Source organism: Dermacentor variabilis, chromosome 3 (genome assembly GCF_050947875.1).
Source record: "Dermacentor variabilis isolate Ectoservices chromosome 3, ASM5094787v1, whole genome shotgun sequence".
Lineage (NCBI taxonomy): Eukaryota > Metazoa > Arthropoda > Arachnida > Ixodida > Ixodidae > Dermacentor > Dermacentor variabilis.
Window position 1 is genome coordinate 19,914,018 of NC_134570.1, and position 14,927 is coordinate 19,928,944.

The 14,927-nt window shown below is 42.9% G+C and overlaps 1 protein-coding gene across 2 annotated transcripts in view; it reads right to left on the reverse strand.

Moving 5' to 3' along the window:
* Positions 1 to 12,947: 12,947 nt before the first annotated feature.
* Iru (E3 ubiquitin-protein ligase Iruka) overlaps positions 12,948 to 14,927 on the reverse strand; it is a 39,622-nt gene continuing 37,642 nt past the window's right edge. For both annotated transcript variants that reach the window (XM_075684421.1, XM_075684420.1), the window contains exon 10: positions 12,948 to 14,091. In XM_075684421.1, coding sequence (XP_075540536.1) covers positions 13,714 to 14,091 — 378 coding nt within the window. In that variant the 3' untranslated portion in view covers positions 12,948 to 13,713. The remainder of the gene's footprint in view (positions 14,092 to 14,927) is intronic.

Genomic DNA, 14,927 nt, shown 5'->3' on the forward strand with positions numbered 1-14,927 from the left:
CCAAACAATAACCACGCAGGCTCGCTACGTGGTTCAGAGGCGTTACTGAATTCGTCAAAGTAAAATACTTCAGAAAAATCATAAAGTACAACCTAAACGCAACCTACAGACATGAGAGCATCAGAGTTTCATTTGAATATACCAGAAAACATAATCCTGTTACACAAAAATTCAAACACAAACCCCTTTTCCGAGCGGCGCGGCTCACTCAGTTCCATGCAACAACACCGTCGCGCTCACCTCCGTGCATCCACAAGAAAGCTGCGGTTGCTGGTAGCATGATAAGCAGTCAAGAATTTTTGAAGCCTGGTTTGTCTCGGCTGAGGGTGGCCTTGTGCTCGCTTGCTTTGTGGTTGTGGGTCTGGCACTGTTCTGGAGTGACTGCGTATCAAACAGGCAATGAAAAGGTGGTGAGACCGGTTTACAAGTGCAGCTTCACCAGTCTGGGCCAGGGAGAAAAGGCACAAGAGAACCACGAGGCCTGCTAAACGACTCCAGGGAATCCACGTGATATGAACAAAGGGTTTGTCACAATGGAAGGAAATTCCGCTGCTAAAACGCCAATACCTCGCCCAGTGACTGCTGGACCCTACATGCCGGCATCTTCCTCCCCCACCAGAGATGCTGCTACGATTGACGTTCAGCATTTTGTCCTCGGCATCCTTTCTCGATGATTAATGCTTTAGCGGCAGGCATGCAGCTATGAAAGGCCCCTCACGCTGTATCATATTCTCAGGGCAAGGGCTGGCTGCTAAATCAGCATAGTCAAAGCTGACGGGCAAGATGAGTGCCTGCCTGGACGAGACAGGATCCAACAGACAGTGACACGCAAACAAAGGCGCTCACGCCGAGGCGACCACAGCCGCCGTCCTTCGTGGAAGCAGCAGCCATACCGTGAATACCACTCTACTGGAGCCTGACCCTGACAAACAGACCTTCACGAATAGCCCACTAATTGATCAAAGGGGCCAACATTGAGGACTACTGCAGGAACAAAGTTCCCAGCTTGCCACGTCATTGCCTCGTATGCGGGGACGAGCATGCAATACTGGAGGCGGAACCGAACAGGACGATGTGATGTCACAGGCGATATTCTGCGAATGGTTCAACAATTGCAGTTGGCCGAGAAGAACATTGAATTTCCCCAACGAGAGAAAGGAGACAAGGAAGTGTATAAAAATAGACCTTCACTGTTGTAGGGGTGTTCTCCAACTCGTACGTGCTCTCCTACTCATGCTTGTGCCAGTACTCAAACTCGTGCTGGTACACGTAAACTCTCATCGTGTAAATTTGTAAATAAGCCTTTTTTCTCACTTCTTGGGCGTCGCCCCAGGCCTCCTAATCACCCAGCACCTGGAACATCACCAGCCACGGAAACTTAATGACCACTCCCGACACCTGAGTTGCAACTACTGGTTGGCCATGGCATGATACCCTAACCTGGGTCCAAACAGGGTTCATCCTCAGCAGTGATTTCTGAACAAATGCACACAGTGTTTTAGTAAGCACACAGAAGTACCACAACCACAGTCTACTTAGGCATACTAAATTTTTGTGTTTAACATGGCAGCATTAAAATGGTCATGTGATTGAAAAACCATCTGTTCGCTTGTGTACAGCTAAAGTGGGGAGTGGAGAGGAGGCGCCGTGTGCAGTGCACTGGAATGCATTCCCACACAGTTGGCATATCAGCAGATGCACTTTGTTCCTGGGAACGTCTGGACTTCTGTCACACACTCCAATAGTCGCGTTTGTGTTCTGTATATAGTTAAAAGTAACAATGGACACCGCACCTTCTGTGGGGAAAGCTAATACTAATGCATTACTGTCGCACGAGTCCCATTGATCACCCTCCTATCCTTATCTGAAGTGCATCTTGATGCAGATTGTTGGCATAATTTAACATTTTACAAAAGTAATTTAACGTGAGTAGCAAGAAAATAATTTTATAAAAACATGAATGAGCAATGTGCAACATGGCTGACCTTGCTATAATTAAGGGGGTCTCCTTCGAGCAGGCGGCCTTGCCGCTCGACTGGGAAGGCCTCGCTTCTCTTCTCTTCCATTCCCCTCACCCCTCCTCTGTGCAATGCTGCTGAGGTGTCCTCATAGAGAGAGTCAGTTACAATATTGCACTTTTCAATTTCCTTCCTTTAAAGATCACATCCTACTATACCATAATTAAGGGAAACTAATAAAATAGTAAGTTCAACAAGGCTGGTAGAACACAATGTGCTAATTACATTGGTTTATCTTACTTTGAGCAGAGGCCTGATACAGCAGAAGAGATGTAACAATGAAAGGTGACGGCGCCATATTGAAATTTCCACATCACCTCCCTACTGAAATAATTTTTGGCCGAGTCTGTCCATGGCTAATTAACTTTTCGTTAATAAGTAAGCTTTATATTGCAATTGTGAATGAACAAACCCAGCGACAACTGTGCTGGCAAACTAACAGGCCTAATTCATGAAAATTATTGTGAAACTCGTGACATGACAATGACTTTAGAGGTGCTGCACCTTGAGCATGAAATTAATAGATTTACTTCATTATCACTAGGTAACAAGTGGTACTTTATTGCCAAGAAAATTTGAAGAATGCCATTAAGGCACAACATGCTGCTCTAGACTGCATTAATGTTTCTTTTCCATGTCCTTAAGAAGCTACCAACATGGCACTTTGAAAGTTCTTACAGGAAGAATAAGGTCTTGCTTTAAATCAAGACTTCTTTGTGAAGGTTGTGGGGTAAGAGTGAAATGCTATCATAAAGTGGCTAACTACTCCAAAAATAATTGAAAGTTTGAGACTTGTGTTCAAACTTTCTGCATTGGATAATTAAACTTTTTCTAGCTTGCACTGTTCCTGTTAGGTGATACAGTCTGTACATACAGTGAGCAAAGCAATCCAAGCATTGCTGCATCAAGATGGCAAGTTGGGCCAGTTCGCTAGGATTCATTATAAGGTCTATAACAGTGCAACACGAGACGGACAAAAGCAAGGTAAAGGACGATGACACGGCGCTGACTCTCAACTGATATTTTATTGAAGATATGTCTAATATATATGTAGGCATCAGTTCAAAAGCCATGACATGCATGAGACAGAGATACATCGAGGCAGCTGTGAACAAGTGACGCATAATCAAAAGTGACAGAGGTAACGCAGTTCATTGTCATGAAGAGCGATAGATGGTTCGCTGATACATGCCTTGTCCCTAATCTTTATATTGTAAGCCTCAGCGATTTCTCTTGTCAATTATCTCGGGTGTTTATAAATGACATTAGTTTTTTTAAATATAGGGGCGACAACCGCACGACTTGCAATGCTCCGGGAGATGAAGTGGCGCAACCCCTTGAAGAGATAGCTCATGCTCCCCAAGTCGAACATTCACACAGCGCTTCGTTTGTCCCAGGTACTCTCTACCACAAGATAATGGAATGGCATATACAACCTGCTTAACACAAGTGATGTACCCGTTCATATAGTTGACAGTGCACTTTCCCTTTACTTGCTTATCCTTCAGCATACTTTCAACTAACAGGCATATGCAGAAAAAACGAACATCGATGCTGTACTTTGAACCGAGGCCCATGCACCAACTCGTGTACATACGGTACTACCGCATTTTTTTTTCCTTTTTTCTTCTTAGTTTTACCACATTGGTCATTTATACTCTAGACGCCATGAACCATACTTTCACACACAGATGAAATACAGTCGAAACCCACATTAACGAAATCCCGCAACGGAATTCTCGCGACAACGAAATATTTTCCTATCCCCGGCAAACACCCATAGAATTCAATGCATTTCGTACGTCTCGGCAACGAAATGTCACTGTACTACAATCCCGCATCAACGAAATTTGCCGGAACATAACCCCGCATATTACCTACTCGCGTAGGGCTAGCAGGCTCCAAAATGTGCTCAAATGCGATTGCTTTGCACAAAAATTGCGTAAAATACCACCACATTAAACTTGCGTGGGCACCGCCATTTTTGTCTACAAAAGCAACCAAGTGCCCGAAGTGATCGCGTGCACTGGAAACACGTCATGGCTGCCATATTGTTTGTTTATCACCCGTTTGAAGTGACACTCATGTTGCTACCAACGTCTCCCACGACAGTATTTACACGCCTACTCGGCGAGATCGGAGATCATTGTTTGAAACGTGCGTTCAGTTTGCGTTCCCTATGGCTGACGACTCGGCGCAGCCTAGGCCAATGGCATAAGGCGAAACTGAACGCAAACTGAACGCTCGTTTCAAACAACGATCGCCACTTGCAGCAATGCATTGCGTAATGTGCACCTTGGTGAGAAAAATGCAGGGAATAAAAAAAAACAAGCAAATCCACGTCCCACTGATGTGGAATTGTTTATGGCACTTGAGATGGTGGTCGCAGCATGGAGTGCCACACATCGGGCCGCGGTTGAGCGATTGTCCGAAAATACGAATCCCTTGCTTCAAGAATGCTGGTTTTGGTGTCACCTGACAGACACTGCGTGAATTCGGTGCTGGACGTAGATTTGCACGAAGCTGTAATCTCGATCGCTTGCCTTTCGGTATACGAGATACGATCACTTTTGCGCTCGGCACCAGAAGAGTCGGCGCCTATGGGCGACCGCATGCGCTGTAAAAATGCTGCTGCATGCGCTGTTGCTCTGCGTCCGGTGCCCAGTTACGCAAAATCTCGGAAAAGGGATTTTATCTCCGAAAGTAATTGACCGAGAATGCTGCTTCATGGCAGTGCTGCCACTGCTGATCAACACATGCGGTGCACTTTGTACTGTCGATAATACGGTTCTATATCCTCGAGCAAAGCGTCCCAAAGTAAGCTAACGGAATTTTGACAGTAAAGTTTTGTTCTGGGACGCATTACCTCTCTGTGCTCATTTTTTTGCAAAAACGAAATTCTCGCGATAGCGAATTTTTTCGCGTTCCCTGCCGATTTCATTATTGCGAGGTTTGTCTGTAATCACTTTGGAGTGATTACAGACATGTAATCACTCCAGATGACAGAAAAATCATGCGTGCTGTAAATATGATCCCAGGTCGGTTAAGCCCATTTTGAACTACCCATCCGGTCATTCTAAGTTAGAGAAGTGGGCTATAGCGAAGACTATCCTAAATGCTGCAATAAAGAAGTCGTGGTTTCATATGTCCGAGGCTGCTTTTTCTGATCAGGTAAATTGTTGACTGGACACCGAAGTGATTATTTCATCTGTGTGTGAAAGTATGGTTCGTGCCTTCAAGAGTATAAATGACCAAGGTGGTAAAACTAAATTAGAAGAAAAAAGGAAGAAATGCAGTAGTACAGTATGTACACAAGTTTAAGAACCTCGGTTCAAAGTACAGCATCGATGTTAATTTTTCTGCTAAACATAAGATAGGTCACATATGCCCGTTAGTTGATATGCTGAAGGATAAGCAAGTAAAGAGAAAGTGCACCGTCAACCATGCGAACGGGTACATCACTTGTGTTAGGCAGGTTGTATATGCCATTCCATTATTTTGTGGTAGAGAGTACGTGGGGCAAACGAAGCGCTGTGTGAATGTTCGACTTAGGGAACATGAGCTATCTCTTCAAGGGGTTGCAGCACTTCATCTCTTGGAGCATTGCAAGTTGTGCGGTTGCCTTCACTATTTAAGAAAAACTAATGTCATTTATAAACACGCAAGCCAATTGACAAGACAAATTGCTGAGGCTTACAATATAAAGATTAAAGACAAGTGTAACAGCAAACCATCTATTGCTCTTCATGACAACGAACTGCATTACCTTTGTCACTTTTGATTATGCGTCAGATGCTCACAGCTGCCTCGATGTATCTCTGTCTCATGCACGTCATGGTTTTTGAACTGGTACCTATATGTATATGTTATATATATATATGTATGTTAGACATATCTTCAATAAAATATCAGTTCAGAGTCAGCACCGTGGCATCGTTCTTTACCTTCCTTTTGTCCGTGTCTTGTGTTGCGCTGCTACGATTGAAGTAGTGCTGTGCTAGAAAATATTGCAAACAATAGGGGACAAAGAGCATAGATTTTTAAGCAGCACATTATGGTGGTGGTACACGCAAATGTGTCCAAGCAGTGGCATCAAAGGGAGTACTGCCACAAAATCTTGCATTTATTTTTTTATTAGAAAGACATCAACCCCATAATTATGTTATTAAGCATTGCTCTCAAATGCACAAGTCATTAACTTTGTCATCCTTAAATGTGACCAATCAACAGTGGTTCAACGAAAGATGCATCAGGTTGGTGCAAATGTTTCGACAAGGGGCCGCCCCATCTTGGTGCACTAAACATTGAAATATTGGTAGCGGCCCTATACATTGTTTGTTGAATCTTTGTTGGTCATTTCAGTCTGTATTGTTTAAATGTTCCCAGTCTCACAGATAGTGACAATGCAATCAGTGTCCAGAGACCAGTGTCACAAGCCATGGTTGCACATGCAGAGGTTACATGCCACACCATCACCATGTTGCTGAAAGACTGGCGTAATGCGAATTGCCTTTAGTTTCTTCCTTCACTCTGCGCTTTTTGGCATTAGAAAATTGGTCCTTCACTCCGCTTTTTGGCATTAGAAAATTGGGATAAGCCTGGTCGTCTTGCAGTTGCTTCACTGGGAGTGCCTTTTTCACCTTATTTTCTCATTCCAGTGACCACTACAAATTAAGCTTGCAGTAGCAGTCATGGTGTGGCCTGAAACTATTTCACCAAGTCGATTCTTGCATAGTGGTTTGTGTTGGCATGTGACCACCAGTTGGTGAATGTGTCAATCACATTATTATCATTATATTATATGGCACAATTATTTCTTGTGCTCTTCTGTAATTCAGGTCCTGTACCTTGATTACATAATTGGCAGCCACCCAATTCAGCAGAAGCAACACACGACTTCGGTGTCAGTACCTTAAGGTGAAAGCGAATTCCAGTTTCCCCAAATGAACATTACAAGCAGCATTTGGCCACCACTGAATCAATTTGTAAAATTTGTTGCATTCAGACAGAAAACGCTAATCTAGTGGCTGTCCAGAGCAAGTTTTTTTTTTTATTTACGCTTTCACTGTTTTTTTTTTCTTTCTTTTTTTACAAGAACATTTCAAAATATGCAAGCACCAGGCATACTTTCAACATTACCTGTTGGAGCATCTTAACTGGACACTTTATATAATATTGATGACGGCAAAGACAAAGATCTTGTGAGTAGGATTTCTACAAGACTTTCATAGTACCAAGTTTTAACTGCAAATAGCTTGTCCACTGAAAGCACTCCATTTGCCACCAACAGAATGGCAACATCTATTTTGCTAAGTTAAAAAGCAATGAAGTTTGTTCTTCATTATCACTTTGTTCATCTTTGCCAATTTTAAAAAACATCTGGGGTTATACAAAATGTGCTCGAAACAGTAACCAGAACTTTTTTTTTTGCTTTAGACAGCAAATATTATCCAAGTAGGCAGAGGGCATTCCTGCACATTTCACATCCATTCGAAGATGAAAGGCTCCAAGCTAAACTAACATGAAACTCAACAAGAGTGACATAGGTGGAAAATATTTTTCCACTTTCATGAGAGAAAGGTTTCTTTTTAAAGGGACATTGAAGGCAAAAACTAAGTCGGCGTAGACTGCTAAAATATCATTCCAGAAACTTCGCAGCACTTGTTTCATCCAAAGAAAAGACTTAGTTTACGAGAAAGATGCGTCTGAAGGGTCCATGTACCTTTAGCGCAATTCAAGTCGCCCACCTCCAAGCAGAGAATGGCGGCATTGAATACGCCATCAGTGCCCTTTACTGCTGTCGGTAAGGAAAACGGTGCTCGATAGACAGCACTATGGTTTTCTGCACAGAATGCAAATGCACAGCCATGGAGAAACTGCACCATGACAGAGTGTTGGATTCGCCGCTGCAGCTGCTGTTGGTCACGTGGTGTGGACAGTTCAGGAATCTCGTGACATCAAATGCAGCACATGGTTGTGGCATTCTCTGCTACTTGAAGTTTGTGCGAGTTTCACGAGCCAGCAAAACCAGCACAGCACTAGTCAACAACAGAACTCCTCAAACACCTAGCACAGGCGGCGCAAAGAAAACGAAACCTTTCGACTGCCCATGTCACTGCCAGACGAAATGTCAATTTTTCTAAAAATCAAACAGAACTGCACAAGTAGCATTTTCTTTCGTCTTATAATGCAAGACAGTGACCTTTTTATTAGGAGTGGTTGAGTACTAGTTATTGGGCTAGTGTTTGCATGTCCTTGGGGTATTTAATCATGTCCTGCATTTACCTCAATTTCTCGATCACTAAAGCTCTGTTCATCATATACATTCTTGAGCACTAATCTATCACTTTAACTGGACTTAATATTCGCCTTTAGTGTCCCTTTAAAGGAGGAGACGAAAGCCAAAGTTGTACTGCTAAATTTTATGCCCTACAGCAGCATGAATGACGCAACTGACATTACACAGATTTCACAATATCTTCACTCAAGTCCTTATTGCAATGGAAAAGAAATACAAAAGCTGCCGAGTTGAGGTTTATATTGAAATGCAATGCAATCATTTTTAGTTGATAAACAGCCTTCAAACATTACCAAAATCGCATCACGCAGGGCTTGTGTGGGAACTTCACAGTGGCACAGACTTCAACTGGTTTTGTATTCTTTCTTGACATCTACTGGCAGGCAGCAAAAGTAGCCTATCTGTTGGCTATTCAATGCCATAATCTACAGTTACCATTCTAGCAGAAAAAACATTAGGTTAATACGTGAGCGCACAAGCATGAAATCCTTAAGTGCAGAGCAAAGACAAAAACAAGGATTCAGTCCAAATTGACTATATTCAGATGCCGGTATAGTTAGGTCAAATCACAAGAATGAAACTTCTGCAACATAAACCTACAAGAAGCACACAATTTTCACAAGGCAGAATTCACACCCTTCTTTTTGAATAGTTTGTATTACTAAAAGGAAAATTTTATTTTTATAAAACGTGAAAAAAGAATGGTTACAACTAATGACCTTTGCACACAATTCCACAAAAAGTGAGTTTCCCAAATTTTCCTAACACAAAAATAAAGCACATAATTATGATAGCTAATGGCTGGCATAACCTTGCTAAAATCTAATGCATATTCTCTTCAGATTATGTGCTTCTCTATGCACAGAATCCTGCAAACATGCTTATGGATCCCGTCGAGCTTGGGTGTTTGTATTACTAAAAGGCCTGTCCAAGTTTGCCACAGCGACCATCAGAACACCAGCACTTGGCAAAGCTTTCTACAAAGAGAACAGACAAAGCTATCAGTGAACAGCCTACTCTATCAAATAGAACAATTCCATAAAAATCTGTGTCCTAATTTGTGCTCTCCACGCCGTCTTGAGCAAGACAGAACCATCACTGCCCACCAAATGAATCTGCAGTGTTAGCAACTGTTTTGACGAGTTTCACAGTGTCTCATGACAAGGCGCATTTTCCATCAACACTACCATGTGCATGTGCCACCAACCTGTGTGGACCAAGCAATGCAAATTAGTTTGTAACTGTTGCTGTAAATGGGGCTCAAAGAACAACAGTAATTTCCTTTCAATGCCCAAAATTTATTACTCTCTGCCTCAAAGCCAGTTTTATTTTATTTTAGACACAAGCTACACTTGCTGAGCCCCAAACCATATGCCTCTGGGGCTGTATTATGCAAGGGTTTCTTGGCTTTTATTTTAATTTTATTACCCATCGCAGTGAGCAGCCTGTTCCACCAACAATGAAGGTTTAGCATCACTCTAGATATCAACAAAAGGCAAAAAAAAGGAAAAAAAAACACTGAAAGATGAAAACAGGCCCTACAAAATGCAGTGCCTGGGCGCCTGCATTAGCATTGATGTGTGGCACACCAGTAGACAAGGAAATTGCAGCATACCTGGATAACAGCTATACTCAAATGTGAAGCAGTGTCTGCACTGTTAAGCCAAACTACACATACGCATGCCAGCATGCAAAAGCTCATGCCCACATGCCTCACACATGCTCAAATGGTGCAGGACAGATCGTGTGCAACGAAGCACGACGCGATTACAGACACCTTCTCCAGACAAATATTTGTGCTCTGGCTGCCTCACAAAAATATGAAACGTCTACCAAAATGAAAATAGTGAGCCAAGATGCACGCATTGGCATGCACCTTGTAGATCCAAATCGCCATTCCTCGTGAGGCGCAGCAAACGCAAGGCGTGTAGGCATGATCTTTTGTGTGCCAGCAAGTATACATGTGGTTTGGCCTTTAAAGGGACACTAAAGAGAAATACTAACTCAAATTAGACTGCCGAAGTAATCTTCAAAATCTAAATTTTCATTATATTGTGGTAATAGGATGATTATTTGAAGAGAAAATTAATGCTAAAGTTCAATTTCTTGTATAGCATGCTGAAATCCCAGCGCCTGTACAGCTATCTAACATCACGAATTTCAAAGTATTTTTTCATATTTGAGCCTTGTTGGCTCCGAGTAAGGCTTGCAAAATTTCCAAGTTCAAACTTCATCTTCTTGAGAATACAATGTAGTCCATGTTTACTGGTAATCAATTAGCCAGGTCTTGGCAGAAACTGTCAAAACCCGATTTCACAGAGACCTGGTATGTAAACTTCAAGGCAGTGCTGCCACCAGTCATTTTGGCTCTTCTCATGGTAGGAGTGGCTTTTTAGTAGATAGAAAACTCTCAGCAAGATCATTTTCAATTTTTGGTTCACCTTTAAAAATCAATTTTCCACATGCAAGTTGTCAAAATAATGCCACAATCTCTAACTAAACCTAATAATGTATCTAAATCAGAAAGCATGGATATATGCAATCGCTAATAAACATTGAAACGAAACTCAATTCATTTTTATTAGGAGGGTGAAGTGATAAGCTAACTTAGGAATTAGAAAATATGGCCAATCTGTATTATCTATGTAGTAAGGGTTTGCTTAAGGTGAGTCACGTGACCATACGATGATTTGGGGGTCCTGGGTCCTCCAGGCACGAAGTTCACATCATCCGCAATAAAGTGCAAAGCTTTGCCCACTTCACGCACTAGTGGTGCAGCCACCATGCAACTGGCACGCACCTAGCGCCCGCTCATTTGATGCCATGGTTGGACACCAGGCACCGCACGCCACTCTCCATAGTTGCAGCTGCTCTCGGACTGCAAACATGCCTTGGCCAAAAGTGAGTGATGCTCCTACGTCGCGCAACAGAACATGCAGCGGTAGGCAGTGCTACTCTAACCTAACAGAAAATAAACAAGAAAGTTTAGCTCACAAATGCACAATTAAGGAGCCACTATATAATGCTTTGCACCATGATAATTCTCCACAAGGTAGTCTTGGTCGCTTTTTTTTTTGTATTGTAGAATATGTTACTAATGCAGGTGAAGTATTTTTTTTTTCTTAGTCTATCTTTTTTTCTTAGTGTATTCTTAGCTCGAGGGTAATTTAATATCACTTGCATCATTTGAAAACTTTCAATGTTTGAAAAAGAAAAAAGAAAACTGCAATTTTTAAGCCCAGCCAAGATCATACCCGATTTCCTCACTTTTTTGTACCAGCTCAATGCTGCAATCTTTCAACACTATTTAGACAAATCGCAACCATACCAACCCGTTCGCGCACTTACCCTAGAACTTTTTACATGATCAGTGCCCACCATAAACAGTTTTGCTGTCAAGGTCACTACCTGCCGTTTACGAGAAAAGAACGCACTGTCAAGTTTAATGAGTTATGCTGCATTGTGTCGAGGGCAAATTAAAGGAACACTAAAGAGAAAACCAAATTAACCCTTTGCAGTCATGAGAGTTTACCCCCTTCACAGTTGTTACAATCAGGAATTTTTGGATGCCTCATAGAAAGAGGTCTTGTGTGAACACTTAATTACTTCCAAAAATTTACTTTATTCCAGAGGCTCTCATACAGTGTAGTCTCCAGCCAGTATCACGTAATGGCCGATCACTGCAGGGTATACTTCTCTACGGTTTTCATTGTTCAGCGTTCTCATTCAAGGTCTATCATCTGAAGGCAGAATATATCTGAAGAACTAAAATCACCTTTAGATTAGTTAAACTTTCCAAAGTTCTTTCAGTAAAATGCACGCAAAGAAAACATCATTTTCAGTGCTTCGAACCACGATATGTGTGTACCAATTCCCCTATGTGTGCCATTAAAACAGTGCCGTCCTCATAAGCTGACCCTGCTAATTGCAACTGTTGATATGCTTGCAAGAAGTGCTGCAACAAAGAAAAGAACCATTGCACGCAAGCGTCCACAAGTCAGGTGTTTACCGAAGTCCGAGTGGAACAAATATCCTTGCGAGTCGGCCAACAGATGAACACAAAAGGTTAAGCTAGATCGCTACATTACACCTCTAAAGTACCATACTCGCCAGTTTTTACAGAAGCAGCATAGTCTTGCTAAGCCAGCAAAAGGGCAGGATTCCCAGCACCATGCTCTCCTCGACTTTAGTTTTGACAGCATTCAGCTAGCTAAGACTTATAGCTCGCCAATAATCATTGTACTGCATTTGAAATGCAATGCCTGGGTGCTTCTGCCTGCGTATTCTGTTCAAAAAAAAAGAAAGAAATTAACTTCTTACCAACTTCGTTCACCAGCACCACAGTTTAGGATTATAATGCAAGACTTTTGTATAAATTTCCAACAGTCTTTTTTGTGTAAAAAAAAAAAAAAGAAAGCAACCTGCTCCAAAAGAACAATTTAAGCCCCATTTCAATATTTCTCTTTAGTGTCTCTTTAATGCATTTGCACAAGACTTGCTGCAGTAACTGCAGAGAATTTCATGTGAGAACTTCACTGAAATTTTTACTAATGTTAAGTGCTACATATGTAATGTGATATGCCAGGCAGGTTGCTCTTTACCTGCCGGTGGCAGAAAGAAAGCACCAGAAAGAAAGCGTCCAAAGCCCAGAGCAGCATAGCACAGGCACTCACCCATTTTTATTTACTTCAGGCTCACTAGACAGAAGTCGTGGCATAGGCAAAGTTAAGGTCACACAGTTGCCAAGAAGGCAGCCATCTGTGGAAGTTTACCCACAGAGCCAATAATGGCCTGCCATGCTTTGTGTAAAGATCCCACACACCAGCTGTGTACATGCAGGCTAGTCACACGAGCCAACACGCGGGAGCCATACCACCTTTCTCTAGCACTGCACCGGAAAAACTTGCCTGCTCCACAGAATGCAAGAAAGTACTCAGACTCAGCATTAACAAGCCTGCAGAGCAACAGATGAGGAAAAGCCTTAGCCTAAACTGAAATCAGTTCCAGGCATCTGTCTGCCACATTCTCTCAAGTTTACACCGGCTGCACTCGTCACACCACAGGCAATGATGCCATTCCTGTCAGATAAATTTTACGAGCTATACAAGGCCAAGTAGGACAGAGAAAAAACACACAGCAACAACCCTTCTTCAAAGTCCAACAAGAGAAAGGGTAGAACACTAGGCCACGCCCAGGGCAGGGCCTCCATGGCCATTTTTTTTCAGACACCTCCTGCTCCCTAAAAACGCTTCACTTTCTTTTTTTCCTCTTTGCAATCAATCTAGTCTTCTCTCTCCACGGCACTGCAGTCCCAGCTGCAACACACCGATGGGAGAGGGGGAAAAGTGTTTTTCTTGTGGAGTTCCATGGGGGTGTTTGCTGGCGTCTCAAGAAGTTTCAGTCACACTCGTCGTTGAAGTCGTACACCGAGTACTGGTTGCCGCCCGGGTGGCTTCCTCGCCGCGATGACGTAGAGTTTGCAGGCGACTGCCGTCGAGCTCTGCTCGTCGGTGGCTGCGAGGAGGTAGAGGACGAGGACGAAGAGGCTGAGGCCGCAGGAGGTGGTAGATGGGATGAGCGGGCACTTCTGGGTGCCCCATGCATGCGCAACAGTGCTGCCATGGCTGCATCATGACGGTCACTCTGAGAGCGCGGCAATGGCCCTGCACCTGCTGCCCTTGACGGGCCTGAACTGGTGCTGCTTCCGGCTGCAGAAGCAGATTCCGACCCAGCCTCCTCATTCAGCAGCTTGCGGCAGATAGGGCATGTACCGTGCTGCAAGCCAAAAGCAAGATTATTATCAACAGTCAATCGAAACACTGGCCCGCGCATTCCTTAAAAAAAAATCATCTGAGCTTACCCTTCGAACTTCCAACAAGAAAATTGCACGAGGGGATTGTATTTTGCAATAACGCAAATAATCATTACACATACTTGCCGCCATCCCTTGAAGAATCACTCCTACGATACCTTTCTGCGGTATCTTCTACCTCCAATGCTGTATAGTTTATATACACACACTTTGTTCTGGTTATGGTACAGTTCTGTGATTAGCCTGGATTAGCCACATGTGTCACTGTTGCAGAAAGCAACAACGTTGGAGACATGTCGACATGTCTCTTTTAACGTGTTTACTTCCTTTCCCTCGTGAAGGGTAGCAAACCAGACACGCCTCTGATTGACCTCCCAGCCCTTCTTCATTTCCGTCTCTTCACTTCAGAACTTAGAAAATCAATGCATGAGTTCCCCCATAGAAAGTCCTGTAGGAAGTGCTAAATCAGTGAGGCATGAACATATGTAATCGACTTATTCTGACAGTTTGCCTTAATAATGCATAAAAAAGAATGTACAAATTTGACCGTGCATATTAGTTGTTTGCTTCTTTGAACACCACAAATACTCATTCCCTCAAGGCGCCTAGCAACAGAGTGCCAGCTTTACTGTGATCTGTTATTGGTTTCTTCCAATTGAAGCAGCTCCGCATGCAAAAAGTCACTATTTGATGAATGATGCTATCACAATATAAACAGTCGAGAACAACGCCTGTCCCTCATTATTTTATTTATTTGTTGTAGTTCATCTCCATGATCCCACAAGAGTGTCATCCTACA